This window comes from Dendrobates tinctorius, unplaced genomic scaffold (genome assembly GCF_039654945.1).
Source record: "Dendrobates tinctorius isolate UK_male_01 unplaced genomic scaffold, ASM3965494v1 ptg000152l, whole genome shotgun sequence".
Lineage (NCBI taxonomy): Eukaryota > Metazoa > Chordata > Amphibia > Anura > Dendrobatidae > Dendrobates > Dendrobates tinctorius.
In genome coordinates, this window is record NW_027361819.1 from 2109405 (window position 1) to 2129152 (window position 19748).

Consider the following 19748-nt stretch of genomic DNA (forward strand, 5'->3'; position numbering starts at 1 on the left):
CCTGGCATGAAATGTGTCAGTAGGTTCATCTGGTTCCTGAAATGCTTCAGGTCCCCCTGAAGTCAACTCTTTTGTTAGCTTCTTGGCTACCACGAGTAACCTTGCTATTGACTGTCGCCCTGATTCTCTAGTTTTCTTATCCTCTGGAACTTCATGAATTGTGTTAGTATCTGCAGGGACTGCCTCTATTTTCTCAAGCAAAGGCACTCCAACAGATATTCGGCATAATGTTTCCAGAGCATTCCAGGCTGCGTCATAATTATCAGCTACCCCTTCCACTGCTCTGTAGAATCCTAATGGATTCTTATAGGGATCAGGGAAGCTATTTGCCATGGCTAACCGTTCAGATCGGCTCCATGGCTTGTATCAAGTAGTGGTATCTACCTTTGCCTCATTCTCCCCATCCTCCGGTGGTCTGCTTGTAGTTTGAGTTATCACAGGGAAGCTGCTGACTATAGTATTTCTCTCAGCCCTACTGCAAAAATCACATTCTGTCTTTCCCTTCTCCTGCGGGTTGTTGCATTTATTACAGATCCAAGTAACAGATCTCATAGCTCTATTCGAATAACCCTGAGTATCCTCAATCTGCTGGTGATTTTCCTAGTTAACTTGAGCTTCGCTACCTGGGGGCTGCTCTGGGAGGGGCTGGGTGATATTTGTAAATTAAAATCATTAAAAACGGTGTGACCGCTGAAGTGGAGAACGTCAGTGGAAGCGCGGTGTGCCTGCTGAAGTGAAGGACGCCCTCCACTTCAGCGGTCACACCGCAGGATTCTAATGGCTAGAGGAATCAGCGCCATACAAAATAAGTGACATAGGTGGTGACACCAGCGCATTACCTCTCCTTATATCATATTCAATTCAGAGAAGTTCTGATGAAGATCCGTTGTTGGATCGAAAACGTTTAACAAATATACAATTTGGATGCAAATAAAACAAAGGCTCTAATCCACTTTGCCATTTGAGTGCCAAGTTTTTTCACAATATTACGTGGGCTGGAGACCCTACTTGTGCACCTACTACCATTCATTTGAAGAGTGCCTTGTTGCTTCTATTACATAATTAAAATTTTCTCCTGGGAAACAAGTTAAATGTTTAATTGATACGGGTTGAGCCGTACTATAATATATAAGTAAAAGGAAATGCCACAACAATTCAAACTCAGGATCTCCTGTTTACCACAATTCAGGACAGGGAAGATGGTACAGGGATTAGGAGCAGGTGGAATAGATCATCCCTTGTATGAAACAGAACCCATGAATGTGTGAATAGCACGTACCACAGACTTGTGGGCCTAATTGCTAGTCTCAGATAAATGTCCTATAATCTTGATAGGTGCAGATATCCTGAGCACTATTAATGCAGTTTTTTTTAATTAAGTTTGGAAGAAAGGCATTACTGTTACAGGCCCATTGTCTGAAGCAACCCTCTCACCATGATGTTGCTAATTTAGCTAGATGGTGAGAACCTGCAACTGACCAAGATGAGGACATTCGGCAAATGTTCGAGTAGGCACCACCTGCAGTATGGGTAAAGAATAAGACAGATGCTGGTTTAGGATAGTACCAGTATTCATCAGATTGAAGCCAGGAACTGTACCGGTGCGTATTAGATGATATCCCCTGAGCAGAGAGATCAAACAGGTACTGTATGTCTAATGGAAACAGCTTCCTTGTTAATATTTTTGTACTATGAAGTATGTAAGGTTTAAAGAGGTAACTGCTAATAGCAAAGGAAAAGGTTGTTTTCTTAGGTCATTGCATTTCGCCTCAGCTGAAACACAACACCAGCAGGAAAAAAAAAAGAAAACAGCCATAAGCCAAGCAATGGAGCTCACTTATATCTGCCACTGAGTATATTCCTGGGGCTGACCAGCTACTGTAGAGAAGTCATGCCAACTGACCCCGGAAGCAAAAGAGGGGTTCAAGGACCTGAAGGAAGCCATTCTCTCAGCCTCGGCTCTAGGAATCCCAAATTATGACCTCCACTTCCATTTGCATTGTCATGAATTGGGGGGGGGACATGCTAAGGGTATACTGTATTTTTAACATGGCTACTTGCCAATGTGCAAGAGACACCAATCCCTAATGTAGATCCAGAGTTTTATGTAGATGTGTCACAGATTTACCAAGATGAAGTACCTGATACAGGTTATTCCGTGATTGATCAACATAAGGTGGAACAAAGTAAAGCTTTGCCTTCTAGGATGTCTACTCGAGAAGCTGAATTGAAAGCGAAGGGAATATGAGGAGGTTTTGGCATTTCCCTTGTATCAATTTCACAATTTGTGGAACCATATCCTGTTAGTGTGTTTTGGCCAAAAAAAGATTTGGCCTCAACATATTTAGACATAAAATGAGAGAAAAGGGGAATTTGGAACTGACCACTGGCAGAATTATCCTATCACGTAGACAGATGATAACAATTAAATGGTGTCAACGGTTATCAGTTCTTTTTCTGCTATTTTTCTAGACTTTAGAGAACTAAAATTAACCATTTCTTTGACACACAATGCCACAAAAATGCTGTAGCCAGCGATCAAAAAGTCACATTTATCCCAAAATGTTATTAATAAAAACGTTGTCTCACCCTGCAAAAAATAAGCTATCACACAGCTCTACTGGACAAAAAAATAAAAATGTTCTGGGTCTCTGAAAATAGCAACACAACTCCCCAAAATTTTTTTTGTAAACTTTTTTTTTTACACCATTAAAATAATAATAAAACCTGGACGTTTGGTATCTCCGTGATTGATGAGGAGAATCATATTGCATGGTAATTTTTACCGGAATTGTGTCTTTTTTTCCACACTTCCTTGTTGTAAATAGTCCAATATTAGACCCGTTCACGTTACCCACATACCGTTTTTGGTTACCATCTGTTTTCCCTAGGTTGCGGTCACTTGGACATTAATAAGACTTGGGTTTACATTTAAGGAGTTCAAAAGGGGATTAAATACCGTCCTTGGAGACCACAGAGTGTTGTACATACATCATATTGTCCACTAGATCACCAGGGACCACATTTTGACTATTAGATCACCAGGGACTCTTGAGGTTGGACCTCATTCTTATGTCGGAAACTGGACCCACAGGAGAATTCTCTGATAGACAAGTTGGACATTACATGGTGGCAACATGAAGAACCTCAGCCCATCGAGTCTCTTCTGCCACCATCTACGTAATCTGATGATCAAACACCGCGATCCTGGCAGGTCGTTGTGAAGCTCTGGCTCAGCTCACTACTAGATCCCATCCTTCATTCCTTGATGTACTAATGTTCATCAAGCATACTAATATCACTGACTATCTCATGTAATGGTCCTACGGATCCTATTCACGGTCTGGAACTAATTCATCTACTGTATGTATTACATACGCCCAGTAAATCCCTGCTCTACATCCCAGTCGGAAAAATCAAAAGATTCCAAATCACCGCCATTCTTTCGTGCATATTATCACAGGATAATTAAACACGGCACAAGTTACAAAAGCAGAACAAAGTTTATTCACAGTAATGGTGGAGGGGGAGCAGATCTTATACATAATACCGGGAGGGTCGGCTACTCACAGCTACAACCAAACAGACACAGAGGCTTGTGAGGCGTCGTAAATTATATGGCATTGTGAGGGTAAGACAATATCGGGTCGTCTGCAATCTTCTCAGTAAGACTTCAACGCGACATCATCCGAACAAACTCTGCGAGAGACAGACGGAAAAGTGACGTGAATAAGGCGGGAGGGTGAGGTGTGGGGGACAGGGTATTGGAGGCCTCCTCCCACCTTCAAAATCCACCGTCCCATCCCCATTCAAATCAGCTTCCCGGACGACATCAGCAATTTCGTTATTGGTCAGTTTTTCTCCGAGGAGCCTTTGCATGGCCTGCTGAAGTTCATCCAATGTGATCTCGCCATCGCCGTTAGTGTCGAACTGTGAATATATCACAATACGAGCGTACAGAGTGAAATGGGAAGAGTTGAGAATCTTCTATTTACCCAATTAGACTAATGATAAAAAGTAAGGGGGAATATGATTGTCTGTTTTGAGTTTTCGCCTGTACCTGCTCTCATATGTGGGTCCACAGTGTTATCCCTTTTTCCAAGGCCTAGACAATTGAAAACTGGCGGTCCAGTAATTGGGACCTATGGCGATTACAAGAATGGGGGTCCGTGGTGCCCTATTGCAATTGAGTGATGGTTAATCATGTGCGCCACCGCTCTAGCCATTGTCTATGTGACTGATGGAGATAAACGATGGCTGTATTCTAATATCACCGCCAGTCCTGTTCTCATACAGTGAGTCTACGAGAGCCATATTGCTCGTTAGGCTCAAAGGTGGAACTAAAAAGATGACTCTCACCTCTTTAAAGGCATCCCTCAGTTCCTTCACTCCGATCATCCCAGCTGTCTCCTCAAGGAGTTTTGGAGTCATCAGGTCAACAAAGTCCTGGAAGTCAACACGACCTCCAACTGGAGACAAAAAAAGGGGTGAAAATAGAAGATGATAACATGGAGGAGGGAGAGGGTGACCTGACCACTCCTCTCATTATCTCCTCCTCTCTTCCCTGGTAGAATGCAGGAGATAGCTATAAGTCTCCCGAATGTTGGAGATAGCTATAAGTCTCCCAGCCTGTGATACTCACGGTTCATGTTGATCTGCTGGGACAGTTCTATAAGCTCCATCTCGGTGGGCATGTATCCCATGATCCTCATCAGATTTCCCAGGTCCTTGCAGGTGATAAAGCCATCCTTGTCCTTGTCAAACTCCAAAAAGGCATCACGTAATTCTACAAGGAATTAAAAGACTAAGAATTATTGATAGTAAATCACACGTATAAAGTATATAGTTACTAATCACAAGGTCACTGATTCTCCAATTCTGTCATTATGTCACGCTTACCTTCAATCTCATCCGTTCCCAGTTCTCGGTACTAGAAAAAAAGAAACGAAGGCACATAATAGATGTGGCTTATGTGTGAAGTCTGTCTATTCCAGACAAATTCCCTTGTGTACTTACCGCCTGTTTCTCAGCAATGCCCTTACGTAGAAAGATACAGGCTGGACCGAGCCCCTGCATGCCCGAGCCAAGCGTAATAACTGGTAATGTCAACTCCGGATCCGACACGCGAGGCTTTCGACGGAACCGAGACACGGCTGCCGCTGCCTGGTAGTACCAAGAGAGATGACACATTACATCTGTGCCATAAACCAAATAAAATATTGTGCATTATACATTTAAGATATAAATCTATCGATCTCATCTCTATCAGATATCTCCCTCATATCTCTCATTCTCACGAACTGATATCTATTCCTTATTGATCTCACATCCATTTCTCTCATCGTTAGAGTCTTATTTCCATCTGAAATCTCTGATGATCGCTCATCTCTAACAACGTCATATCTCATAAGATCTCATACAATTCTATCTACCAGGTAATAGATCACTCCGTTCCATCTCTAAAGATCTCACATCTATCTGATATCTATTTCATATCGATCTCGCATCTATCGGACACCCACCTTTTTGTAGAAGCGCGACACTTCTTCCAAATAAATGGAAAAAAACAAACAAAACTGGGGCAACAAAAAACAGAAGAAATCAGAAACTATAATATCTGATTCCGAAGGAACATTGGACTAAAACCAGCTAGAGGAGGAACCAGGTTTCGAGTCAAGGATTGAAGAAGGGTCAAGGTGAAACGATAAGATCAAAAAATATTGGTTATAAAAGAGCAGGACGTAAAATGTAAAGGACGCCGCCGCACACAAACATAAAATATAGACGATGCAATGAAATAAGGTGGCAGCCGAGGCGATGAAAGATTGTGCGCGACTGATGCCAGAGGTGGAATGTGCGGGTATCAGAGATCATCCAAGAGAAGATAATACAGATTATATCACATGGCTCCTCAGAACATCTGTTTTATTAATAGTCTTCACCCCCCCCCCCCAGACATCTGTTCTATCAATTCTGGAAGCAGAAAATCCGACTGGGTCTCCAGTATCAATCCACATCAGCCGGTGATTATAAGACTTCACGTAAATGTCTCCAACCACATGAGATCACATTCTGGTCCTGATTCCTATGATTACTGGATATGCTGTAGGTATTCATGTTCTTAAAAGGGTAAATCGTTCCGAACTACAGAAATCATCCATGAGATTGAGGGACTGGTGAATATAAATCAGCGTCTCTCGTAGTCTCATGTCGCAAACAGGGAGAAATGGACTGTACCCAACTTCGCAGAAAATGGAGGGAATGCAGCTTTTCTGTCCTTTCCGGTATCCCATAGAAACCCTGAATAAGAAGTATTTTGCAACATCCATAAAGAGCGATGGCTTCATAGTTTCCACTGCAGTCCCGGCTTCAAATCCAACCTATGAAGCTTACACTGTCACAATGTGACACACCAAAAACAGAATCAGAGCTCCACCATGGGCAAGGGCCAATGTCAATCCCTGTACAACGCTGCAGAATATGTCGGTGCAATAAATATGTGAACAGACTGGATGGAAACAAATAGTCCTGAAGATTAGTCTACAAAGCCGAGTGAGGAACAAGATCAGCCAAACTGTTCTCCAGACGAGGACAATCTGCAAGGTGACTGCTGCCTTCTGCTGGATAAGACTGAGAGCTCATGAGTTGCATGATCATCGGCGACACACTCGCTCTCTTCTAGTCGTTCCATGTACAAGTGCTCAATACCATTATTGTACTTTGTGGAAACTATATTGCTGCACATTTTCCATGGTTCTCTCGAAAATAGTTCTCTTCGTTGAAAAAAAAAGTTACGAAGATGTTATAGAGAACTAAAAGACCATCCAGATGGGAAACAATTCAGGTAGACCGGTGAGAAAGTAGTAGAACTAGAGAAAGGGGAAAGTTTGGGTAGCCCCATGGAGAGCATCTAAGAGGTGAAGGTCAACATTCGAGGCATTGTGGAAGCTCATTAGGTCATTTGATGGAGATTTCGGGTGTCTATAAAGACAAGGTCATACTTACTTTTGGAGTTCCCTCCATGTGACTGTACTGAGCGCGGTGCCCCATATGATTCCCCATCTTGATGCTGTCACTCTTCACCCCATGGGCTGGTTGGCTTGAGACATGGCGGTCTAGATGCCAATGATTCAACCTATGAATATGTGCTTATGCCGCATTGACTGTGAGAAGAAAGCTTATGGGTTCCTTGTGGCTATGAGGACACTTCAAGCACGTGAAGTCTACAAGCAAATTGTCAGAGGTGGTGGAGGATGAAGGGGTGATGAGAAAATAGTGGAAGTGACAGATGGGCAACCAGATCCTAACAGATGACAAGATAAAGCCAGCACATCAACCATAAGAGGACGAATATTCACAGCTTAATATAATATCTCAGTTAACCCGATTATCAGGACGCCGGAGTCTGGACTCACAACCTTGCTCTAGTTAATTTATCGCAAATCATGCGCCCAAATCTCAGGCTTAACAGCCAAACTAAGGGCGGAATTTATATCGTCTCCCTGACCTGCAGATAGGCGCGAATGATCTGTGAGACACGATCATTGTGATAAATCCAATATCTAAAGAGATCGCAGGGGATTCTGAACATCCGATTACTAACCGGGTACAACTCAGGATTAGTGTTGTGTTCACATACATTAATATTACTTATTTTGTATGGCTCCCTAATATCCTTTCTTATACTTCAGAGCTTCACTCGCAATTCTGGTGAAGTCACTATGCACATAGACTGATCAGCCAATAAAACTACTTGCCCATTATTGCGCACTGCCTCCTTGTGCTGCCAAAACACCCATCTCCGTCAAAAACTGCACTCAAGACCTCCAAAAATGTCTGGTGGTCTCTGGCGCCAACACGCAGAATCACATCGCAGTGCACAGACTGGCCCGAAGCCACTCCTGACCTGAGCTTGTCGTATTTCTAGGCAGCCGTCACATTCAGTTCATGAGAGCTGACAGTCAGTCCGAGGATTGCGATGCGATCCTCGCAGGAGAAATAAGGCCATCTGTCTGCGCCCTAAGAGTCTGTTCCAAGAACACCATTATCTCTGGCAGTCACATAGAGGGGGGGTAGGAGAGTTAGCATGAAGGGTCCCATTCAAGATCACTGGGAATCTTACTGAATTATGGGCAGGAAATAACGGTAAAACTTAGCCCAATTTTTTTATGTTGATCAATTGGGTCTCGATTACTGAGGAAAATTTAAAAAGAGGGAACAGGGCAGGGTTAGGTTGGTGAATTGAGGGGATCCCCCTGTCTAAAGAGATGTGTTTTAGAGCACACATAAAAAATATGGGGTCTAGATATTAGCAGGATCATACAGGGCTCTGCATTCAAGAACACTGGAGCAGCACAAGAGAATTTTTGGAGAGAGGTGCGAGTTTCGGATCAGTTGCAGAGTAGAGAGCGCGTGTACGGTGGTAGACAGTGATCAGATATAGGGTGGTGCAGAACTGTGGAGAGCTTTGTGAGTAGCAGAGATGAGTTTGTATTGTATTCTGTAGCAGATGGGCCACCAGTGCAACTGCAGCACAGAGTAGAGACATCCATGTAGCGGTCCTATAGAAATATGTTCCTGGCTGCTGCATTCAGGACAAATTTAAGAAAGGTTGGTAAGAGGGAGGCCAATCAGTAGAGAGTTGCAACAGTCTAGATGAGAATGAATGAGAGACAATAGGGTAAAAGTTCACACTAGACTTTTTTTCAGGGTTTTATTTTTCTTCTGCAAAACCTAATCTATTGGCAGGAAAGAAGCTGCAGAAAAATCTTAGTTACTTACCGGTAATGGTATTTTTCGGAGCCCATGACAGCACCATGAGAGATTGGATCCAGGAAACCTACAGAACAAAAGGGCGGCACCTCTCCCACGCATCAGTTGGATTACCATGGTTAATGGCAAAAAAAAGTACAATATTCTAATGGCTAACAAAGTCACACACGTGAAAAACTAATAAGAGGAAGAAGTGCACACCCACACGAGAAGGGAGGGTATCTAAAGGTGCCGTCATGGGGTCCGAAAAATACAGTTACCTGTAAGTAACTAAGATTTTATTCGGTCTCCAATGACAGCAGGAGAGAATTAGAGAGGGACTACAGCACCTTTATACCGAAGGCGAGATCTGAGGAAGCACCCATATCCAACCTATAATGAATATAAAAGGTGGAAGGAGAAGACCAAGTAGCTGCCTTACAGATCTGGTCAATGGAGACTTCCATCCTCTCTGCCCATGAGGCTGCCGTGGATCGAGTGGAATGCGCCCTCAGCTTTTCCGGTGCCAGTCTGCCGCTTGATGTATACGCTAGAGAAATAGCCTTCCTAATCCACCTAGCTAAAGTGCCCTTTGACACTCTTAAGAGCTTTCCTGGCACCATGAAAAGAAACAGGGCATTGTCTTTCCTCCAAGAATCAGTGGCTGGCAGGTACTCTAGTAGGCATCTTCTAACATCTAAAGAGTGGAGCTTATTTTCTTTCAGGTTAGTAGGATTGGGAAGGAAAAACTATCTCCTGTGACACCTGGAGGCTACCTTGGATAAGGTAAGCTGGATCCGGCCTAAGCACCACCCTGTCATTCAGGAACTCTGTATATGGAGGGAGTCTAGACAGAGCCTGGATAAAACTCACCCTCCACGCTGATGTTAACGTGACCAAGAAGGCTACCTTGAGGGAGAGTACTTTCACCGAGGCAGATGAAATGGGCTCAAAAGGGGCTTCTGTCATGGCCGTGACTACTAAGTTCAAGTCCCATGGCATAAACTTTTCTCTATGTATGGGTCTATACCTGACTGCTGCTTTAATAAACCTGGCGACCCAGTAGTTCTTAGCAATGTCACAGCTAAATAAGGCCCCCAGGGCTGACACCTGTACCTTAAGTGCACTGGTGGAAAGACCCATATCTAGTCCCTTCTCAAGGAACTCCAGGATTTGGCCTATTGGCACCCCTTCCCCAGTCCTAAACTCTGTGGTAGCTAGATATTTTCTCCAGGTCCTAGCATAGATCCTCGTTGTAATTACCTTCCTACTTCTTAGAAGGGTATCTACCAAATTGGGGGAGAATGCTCTATCCTTCAGTAACGCCCCCTGCTTTCTCCAAAAGCTCGTCCAGGACCGGACCAAAGAGGTACTCTCCCTCACATGGAATGGAACAGAGTCTGGACATGGCCTGAATGTCCCCTGGCCAGCATTGTAACCATAACACTTTCTGAGCTGCGTTAAGAGAGCCCAGCTACTCTCGCAGCCATCCTAACTGAATCATCGCACAGAAATGCGGCAGCACCCTGAATCACCGGTAAGGCGCTCAGTATAGTCTCACGACGGGTTCCCTCTTTCAACTGAGACTCTAGTTGGTTCAGCCAGACCATCATTGACCTGGCCGTACAAGTGGATGCCACTGCTGGCCTCAGGGATCCAGCCGACATCTCCCATGCCCCTTTAAGGAAAGTGTCAGTCTTCCCATCTAGAGAGTCCCTAGGTCCTCAAAGGGCAAAGAAGACTTCTTTGAAGCCTTGGCCACCACCGCTTCATTTTCCGCGCACTGGGGAATGCCCGGACCAGCCGCAATGCATACCTGGGTAACGTCCGTAGCAACTGTGACACATATCGAGGAACGCTAGGACCAGACGCTTCGCCTACCAAGGGGGAACGCCCGGAGCAACCGCACCGCCTGCCAACAGGGAACGCCCGGAGCAACCGCACCGCCTGCCAACAGGGAACGCCCGGAGCAACCGCACCGCCTGCCAACAGGGAACGCCCGGAGCAACCGCACCGCCTGCCAACAGGGAACGCCCGGAGCAACCGCACCGCCTGCCAACAGGGAACGCCCGGAGCAACCGCACCGCCTGCCAGGGGGAACGCCCGGAGCAACCGCACCGCCTGCCAGGGGGAACGCCCGGAGCAACCGCATCGCCTGCCAGGGGGAACGCCCGGAGCAACCGCATCGCCTGCCAGGGGGAACGCCCGGAGCAACCGCATCGCCTGCCAGGGGGAACGCCCGGAGCAACCGCATCGCCTGCCAGGGGGAACGCCCGGAGCAACCGCATCGCCTGCCAGGGGGAACGCCCGGAGCAACCGCATCGCCTGCCAGGGGGAACGCCCGGAGCAACCGCATCGCCTGCCAGGGGGAACGCCCGGAGCAACCGCATCGCCTGCCAGGGGAACCTCCAGATCAGGGTCACACCGGGGACCCCCGGAGGAGCCTTCCCACCTGCCACTTCTTATCTACGCCTGGTAATCACAAAGATCTGCAGTACCAGACACAACCATGGCCACAGGGGGCGCCGCTAATACCCTGATACACCGCCGAGTCGCGTCCATATATGATACACAGACTGCAATGAGCGATACTGATCCCCAGTCCTCACAGACATCGAGCGCCGCCTTATAACGGGGAAAACTCCCGCCATTCCCCTCACAGAGGGGCGGCGGACAGCACAAACACCTTCCCGCCTTTTCTGAGGCGACTGTCCCCGCCCCCCACGTCACTTCCGGCAGGTTGCTAGGCGACACGAGGACGCTGAGGAGACGGACGAGACCGAGCGGCGAGCGCAGGTCGGGACAAATCGCAGCGGTACCGCGTGTAGTGGCCCTGACTGCTCGTGACCGGCGCCACGCCCTCATACTCACCTGTCACCCTCACATACCGCGGCTCCCACCATGTTCCGCTCTCTGCCTACCTCGCCATACTGCTGACTTGTCCACACACCGCTCATTATAGCGCAGGGCCAGGGCGACCTGACGGGAGACATTCACTTCTGGGGGCAGAACGTAACCTCCCTGGTGAAAACTGTAACTTGCCATAACGCAGGATGCAGATATGAAGTGTGAACAGAGCCGCAGCCATCAGCGTCAGTAACAAGAGTCTATTCCTGCAGATCACACGGCACCGAGAGATGGCCGGGATACTGGTGACCCCGAAACCCCGAGCGATACCGAGCCGCCCCCCAACCCAGCCGTCATCACCGGAGGACATCACAGACCCCCAGGAGCCCACCCCAGAGCCGAGCACAGAGGGGGACCTGCAGCTGGAGAGAGAAATGTAAGAGCCGGAGGGACATCCTGTACCATACCCCAGAGCTGCACTCACTATTCTGCTGGTGCAGTCACTGTGTACATACATTACATTACTGATCCTGAGTTACATCCTGTATTATACCCCAGAGCTGCACTCACTATTCTGCTGGTGCAGTCACTGTGTACATACATTACATTACTGATCCTGAGTTACATCCTGTATTATACTCCAGAGCTGCACTCACTATTCTGCTGGTGCAGTCACTGTGTACATACATTACATTACTGATCCTGAGTTACCTCCTGTATTATACCCCAGAGCTGCACTCACTAGTCTGCTGGTGCAGTCACTGTGTACATACATTACATTACTGATCCTGAGTTACCTCCTGTATTATACCCCAGAGCTGCACTCACTATTCTGCTGGTGCAGGCACTGTGTACATACATTACATTACTGATCCTGAGTTACTTCCTGTATTATACCCCAGAGCTGCACTCACTAGTCTGCTGGTGCAGTCACTGTGTACATACATTACATTACTGATCCTGAGTTACCTCCTGTATTATACCCCAGAGCTGCACTCACTATTCTGCTGGTGCAGTCACTGTGTACATACATTACATTACTGATCCTGAGTTACATCCTGTATTATACCCCAGAGCTGCGCTCACTATTCTGCTGGTGCAGTCACTGTGTACATACATTACATTACTGATCCTGAGTTACATCCTGTATTATACTCCAGAGCTGCGCTCACTATTCTGCTGGTGCAGTCACTGTGTACATACATTACATTACTGATCCTGAGTTACATCCTGTATTATACCCCAGAGCTGCGCTCACTATTCTGCTGGTGCAGTCAATGTGTACATACATTACATTACTGATCCTGAGTTACCTCCTGTATTATACCCCAGAGCTCCACTCACTATTCTGCTGGTGCAGTCAATGTGTACATACATTACATTACTGATCCTGAGTTACCTCCTGTATTATACCCCAGAGCTGCACTCACTATTCTGCTGGTGCAGTCACCGTGTACATACATTACATTACTGACCCTGAGTTACCTCCTGTATTATACTCCAGAGCTGCACTCACTATTCTGCTGGTGCAGTCACCGTATACATACATTACATTACTGATCCTGAGTTACATCCTGTATTATACTCCAGAGCTGCACTCACTATTCTGCTGGTGCAATCACCGTGTACATACATTACATTACTGATCCTGAGTTACCTCCTGTATTATACTCCAGAGCTGCACTCACTATTCTGCTGGTGCAGTCACTGTGTACATACATTACATTACTGATCCTGAGTTACATCCTGTATTATACCCCAGAGCTGCGCTCACTATTCTGCTGGTGCAGTCACTGTGTACATACATTACATTACTGATCCTGAGTTACATCCTGTATTATACCCCAGAGCTGCACTCACTATTCTGCTGGTGCAGTCACTCTGTACATACATTAAGTTACTGATCCTGAGTTACCTCCTGTATTATACCCCAGAGCTGCACTCACTATTCTACTGGTGCAGTCACTGTGTACATACATTACATTACTGATCCTGAGTTACATCCTGTATTATACTCCAGAGCTGCACTCACTATTCTGCTGGTGCAGTCACTGTGTACATACATTACATTACTGATCCTGAGTTACATCCTGTATTATACCCCAGAGCTGCACTCACTAGTCTGCTGGTGCAGTCACTGTGTACATACATTACATTACTGATCCTGAGTTACCTCCTGTATTATACCCCAGAGCTGCACTCACTATTCTGCTGGTGCAGTCACTCTGTACATACATTACGTTACTGATCCTGAGTTACCTCCTGTATTATACCCCAGAGCTGCACTAACTATTCTACTGGTGCAGTCACTGTGTACATACATTACATTACTGATCCTGAGTTACATCCTGTATTATACTCCAGAGCTGCACTCACTATTCTGCTGGTGCAGTCACTGTGTACATACATTACATTACTGATCCTGAGTTACATCCTGTATTATACCCCAGAGCTGCACTCACTATTCTGCTGGTGCAGTCACTGTGTACATACATTACTGATCCTGAGTTACATCCTGTATTATACCCCAGAGCTGCACTCACTATTCTGCTGGTGCAGTCACTGTATACATACATTACATTACTGATCCTGAGTTACATCCTGTATTATACTCCAGAGCTGCACTCACTATTCTGCTGGTGCAGTCACTGTGTACATACATTACTGATCCTGAGTTACATCCTGTATTATACCCCAGAGCTGCACTCACTATTCTGCTGGTGCAGTCACTGTATACATACATTACATTACTGATCCTGAGTTATATCCTGTATTATACTCCAGAGCTGCACTCACTATTCTGCTGGTGCAGTCACTGTGTACATACATTACTGACCCTGAGTTACCTCCTATATTATACTCCAGAGCTGCGCTCACTATTCTGCTGGTGCAGTCACTGTGTACATACATTACATTACTGATCCTGAGTTACCTCCTGTATTATACCCCAGAGCTGCACTCACTATTCTGCTGGTGTAGTCACTGTGTACATACAGTACATTACTGATCCTGAGTTACATCCTGTATTATACCCCAGAGCTGTACTCACTATTCTGCTGGTGCAGTCACTGTGTACATACATTACATTACTGATCCTGAGTTACATCCTGTATTATACCCCAGAGCTGCACTCACTATTCTGCTGGTGCAGTCACTGTGTACATACATTACATTACTGATCCTGAGTTACCTCCTGTATTATACCCCAGAGCTGCACTCACTATTCTGCTGGTGCAGTCACTGTGTACATACATTACATTACTGATCCTGAGTTACCTCCTGTATTATACCCCAGAGCTGCACTCACCATTCTGCTGGTGCAGTCACTCTGTACATACATTACTGATCCTGAGTTACCTCCTGTATTATACCCCAGAGCTGCACTCACTATTCTACTGGTGCAGTCACTGTGTACATACATTACATTACTGATCCTGAGTTACATCCTGTATTATACTCCAGAGCTGCACTCACTATTCTGCTGGTGCTGTCACTGTGTACATACATTACATTACTGATCCTGAGTTACATCCTGTATTATACCCCAGAGCTGTACTCACTATTCTGCTGGTGCAGTCACTGTGTACATACATTACATTACTGATCCTGCGTTACATCCTGTATTATACTCCAGAGCTGCACTCACTATTCTGCTGGTGCAGTCACTGTGTACATACATTACATTACTGATCCTGAGTTACATCCTGTATTATACCCCAGAGCTGTACTCACTATTCTGCTGGTGCAGTCACTGTGTACATACATTACATTACTGATCCTGCGTTACATCCTGTATTATACCCCAGAGCTGCACTCACTATTCTGCTGGTGCAGTCACTGTGTACATACATTACATTACTGATCCTGCGTTACATCCTGTATTATACCCCAGAGCTGCACTCACTATTCTGCTGGTGCAGTCACTGTGTACATACATTACATTACTGATCCTGAGTTACATCCTGTATTATACTCCAGAGCTGCACTCACTATTCTGCTGGTGCAGCCACTGTGTACATACATTACTGATCCTGAGTTACATCCTGTATTATACCCCAGAGCTGCACTCACTATTCTGCTGGTGCAGTCACTGTGTACATACATTACATTACTGATCCTGAGTTACATCCTGTATTATACCCCAGAGCTGCACGCACTATTCTGCTGGTGCAGTCACTGTGTATATACATTACATTACTGATCCTGAGTTACATCCTGTATTATACTCCAGAGCTGCACTCACTATTCTGCTGGTGCAGTCACTGTGTACATACATTACTGATCCTGAGTTACATCCTGTATTATACCCCAGAGCTGCACTCACTATTCTGCTGGTGCAGTCACTGTGTACATTACATTACTGATCCTGAGTTACATCCTGTATTATACCCCAGAGCTGCACTCACTATTCTGCTGGTGCAGTCACTGTGTACATACATTACATTACTGATCCTGAGTTACATCCTGTATTATACCCCAGAGCTGCACTCACTATTCTGCTGGTGCAGTCACTGTGTACATACATTACATTACTGATCCTGAGTTACATCCTGTATTATACCCCAGAGCTGCACTCACTATTCTGCTGGTGCAGTCACTGTGTACATACATTACATTACTGATCCTGAGTTACATCCTGTATTATACTCCAGAGCTGCACTCACTATTCTGCTGGTGCAGCCACTGTGTACATACATTACTGATCCTGAGTTACATCCTGTATTATACCCCAGAGCTGCACTCACTATTCTGCTGGTGCAGTCACTGTGTACATACATTACATTACTGATCCTGAGTTACATCCTGTATTATACCCCAGAGCTGCACGCACTATTCTGCTGGTGCAGTCACTGTGTACATACATTACTGATCCTGAGTTACATCCTGTATTATACTCCAGAGCTGCACTCACTATTCTGCTGGTGCAGTCACTGTGTACATACATTACTGATCCTGAGTTACCTCCTGTATTATACTCCAGAGCTGCACTCACTATTCTGCTGGTGCAGTCACTGTGTACATACATTACATTACTGATCCTGAGTTACCTCCTGTATTATACCCCAGAGCTGCACTCACTATTCTGCTGGTGCAGTCACTGTGTACATACATTACATTACTGATCCTGAGTTACCTCCTGTATTATACTCCAGAGCTGCACTCACTATTCTGCTGGTGCAGTCACCGTATACATACATTACATTACTGATCCTGAGTTACATCCTGTATTATACCCCAGAGCTGCACTCACTATTCTGCTGGTGCAGTCACTGTGTACATACATTACATTACTGATCCTGAGTTACATCCTGTATTATACCCCAGAGCTGCACTCACTATTCTGCTGGTGCAGTCACTGTGTACATACATTACATTACTGATCCTGAGTTACCTCCTGTATTATACCCCAGAGCTGCACTCACTATTCTGCTGGTGCAGTCACTCTGTACATACATTACGTTACTGATCCTGAGTTACCTCCTGTATTATACCCCAGAGCTGCACTCACTATTCTGCTGGTGCAGTCACTCTGTACATACATTACGTTACTGATCCTGAGTTACCTCCTGTATTATACCCCAGAGCTGCACTCACTATTTTACTGGTGCAGTCACTGTGTACATACATTACATTACTGATCCTGAGTTACATCCTGTATTATACTCCAGAGCTGCACTCACTATTCTGCTGGTGCAGTCACTGTGTACATACATTACATTACTGATCCTGAGTTACATCCTGTATTATACCCCAGAGCTGCACTCACTATTCTGCTGGTGCAGTCACTGTGTACATACATTACTGATCCTGAGTTACATCCTGTATTATACCCCAGAGCTGCACTCACTATTCTGCTGGTGCAGTCACTGTATACATACATTACATTACTGATCCTGAGTTATATCCTGTATTATACTCCAGAGCTGCACTCACTATTCTGCTGGTGCAGTCACTGTGTACATACATTACTGACCCTGAGTTACCTCCTATATTATACTCCAGAGCTGCGCTCACTATTCTGCTGGTGCAGTCACTGTGTACATACATTACATTACTGATCCTGAGTTACCTCCTGTATTATACCCCAGAGCTGCACTCACTATTCTGCTGGTGTAGTCACTGTGTACATACAGTACATTACTGATCCTGAGTTACATCCTGTATTATACCCCAGAGCTGTACTCACTATTCTGCTGGTGCAGTCACTGTGTACATACATTACATTACTGATCCTGAGTTACATCCTGTATTATACCCCAGAGCTGCACTCACTATTCTGCTGGTGCAGTCACTGTGTACATACATTACATTACTGATCCTGAGTTACATCCTGTATTATACCCCAGAGCTGCACTCACTATTCTGCTGGTGCAGTCACTGTGTACATACATTACATTACTGATCCTGAGTTACATCCTGTATTATACTCCAGAGCTGCACTCACTATTCTGCTGGTGCAGTCACTGTGTACATACATTACTGATCCTGAGTTACATCCTGTATTATACTCCAGAGCTGCACTCACTATTCTGCTGGTGCTGTCACTGTGTACAGACATTACTAATCCTGAGTTACCTCCTGTATTATACTCCAGAGCTGCACTCACTATTCTGCTGGTGCTGTCACTGTGTACAGACATTACAATACTGATCCTGAGTTACCTCCTGTATTATACCCCAGAGCACTAGAGTTCTAGTCCTCTTCCTTTCTGAAGAGACAATTTGCATAATTAGCATATTTCCCAGAGGAGCATTGCGGCTTTAAGTCTCCTCACCTCGACATGCTTAGCATTTCATTCTCCGCAAGGAGAAATGATACTTCTTGGATATCGGTCAGACGCCTCTCTCACAGCCAAATCAGATCTCCCACTTTGCACTGATGAGGGGCAGTACCCCGAAACACAGTGTCTGCAAATGGAGATTCTGGTTTGGCTTTTATCCTAAGTCATGTAACAAGGCTTGTTAAAGGGTCAACACTGACTTTTAGGATTGCTACCTCCAATAGGTGGCACTAGAGTTCTAGTCCTCTTCCTCTCTGAAGAGACAATTTGCATAACTCCAGAGCTGCACTCACTATTCTGCTGGTGCAGCCACTGTGTACATACATTACTGATCCTGAGTTACATCCTGTATTATACCCCAGAGCTGCACTCACTATTCTGCTGGTGCAGTCACTGTGTACATACATTACATTACTGATCCTGAGTTACCTCCTGTATTATACCCCAGAGCTGCACTCACTATTCTGCTGGTGCAGTCACTGTGTACATACATTACATTACTGATCCTGAGTTACCTCCTGTATTATACCCCAGAGCTGCACTCACCATTCTGCTGGTGCAGTCACTCTGTACATACATTACTGATCCTGAGTTACCTCCTGTATTATACCCCAGAGCTGCACTCACTATTCTACTGGTGCAGTCACTGTGTACATACATTACATTACTGATCCTGAGTTACATCCTGTATTATACTCCAGAGCTGCACTCACTATTCTGCTGGTGCTGTCACTGTGTACATACATTACATTACTGATCCTGAGTTACATCCTGTATTATACCCCAGAGCTGTACTCACTATTCTGCTGGTGCAGTCACTGTGTACATACATTACATTACTGATCCTGCGTTACATCCTGTATTATACTACAGAGCTGTACTCACTATTCTGCTGGTGCAGTCACTGTGTACATACATTACATTACTGATCCTGAGTTACATCCTGTATTATACCCCAGAGCTGTACTCACTATTCTGCTGGTGCAGTCACTGTGTACATACATTACATTACTGATCCTGCGTTACATCCTGTATTATACCCCAGAGCTGCACTCACTATTCTGCTGGTGCAGTCACTGTGTACATACATTACATTACTGATCCTGCGTTACATCCTGTATTATACCCCAGAGCTGCACTCACTATTCTGCTGGTGCAGTCACTGTGTACATACATTACATTACTGATCCTGAGTTACATCCTGTATTATACTCCAGAGCTGCACTCACTATTCTGCTGGTGCAGCCACTGTGTACATACATTACTGATCCTGAGTTACATCCTGTATTATACCCCAGAGCTGCACTCACTATTCTGCTGGTGCAGTCACTGTGTACATACATTACATTACTGATCCTGAGTTACATCC

General features: G+C 45.3%; 2 protein-coding genes across 7 annotated transcripts in view; one reads left to right on the forward strand and one right to left on the reverse strand.

The window, feature by feature from the left end:
- Positions 1-3484: 3484 nt before the first annotated feature.
- LOC141050716 (calcium-binding protein 5-like) overlaps positions 3485-19748 on the reverse strand; it is a 44131-nt gene continuing 27867 nt past the window's right edge. For 2 of the 6 annotated variants that reach the window (XM_073547316.1, XM_073547314.1), the window contains exons 2-7: positions 5017-5163; positions 4900-4930; positions 4643-4786; positions 4360-4469; positions 3783-3930; positions 3485-3699 (exon numbers count right to left, since the gene is read on the reverse strand). In XM_073547316.1, coding sequence (XP_073403417.1) covers positions 3674-3699; positions 3783-3930; positions 4360-4469; positions 4643-4786; positions 4900-4930; positions 5017-5076 — 519 coding nt within the window. In that variant the 5' untranslated portion in view covers positions 5077-5163 and the 3' untranslated portion in view covers positions 3485-3673. Of the gene's footprint in view, positions 3700-3782; positions 3931-4359; positions 4470-4642; positions 4787-4899; positions 4931-5016; positions 5164-5522; positions 6986-11249; positions 11400-19748 lie in introns of those variants that run through there. The other 4 variants (XM_073547313.1, XM_073547312.1, XM_073547315.1 and 1 more) reach the window with 4 other exon arrangements.
- Positions 11419-19748, forward strand: part of LOC141050714 (WD repeat-containing protein 47-like) — a 36136-nt gene continuing 27806 nt past the window's right edge. Inside the window, exons 1-2 of the mRNA XM_073547309.1 lie at positions 11419-11547; positions 11871-12034. Of these exons, the coding sequence (XP_073403410.1) occupies positions 11889-12034 (146 nt within the window). The 5' untranslated portion in view covers positions 11419-11547; positions 11871-11888. The remainder of the gene's footprint in view (positions 11548-11870; positions 12035-19748) is intronic.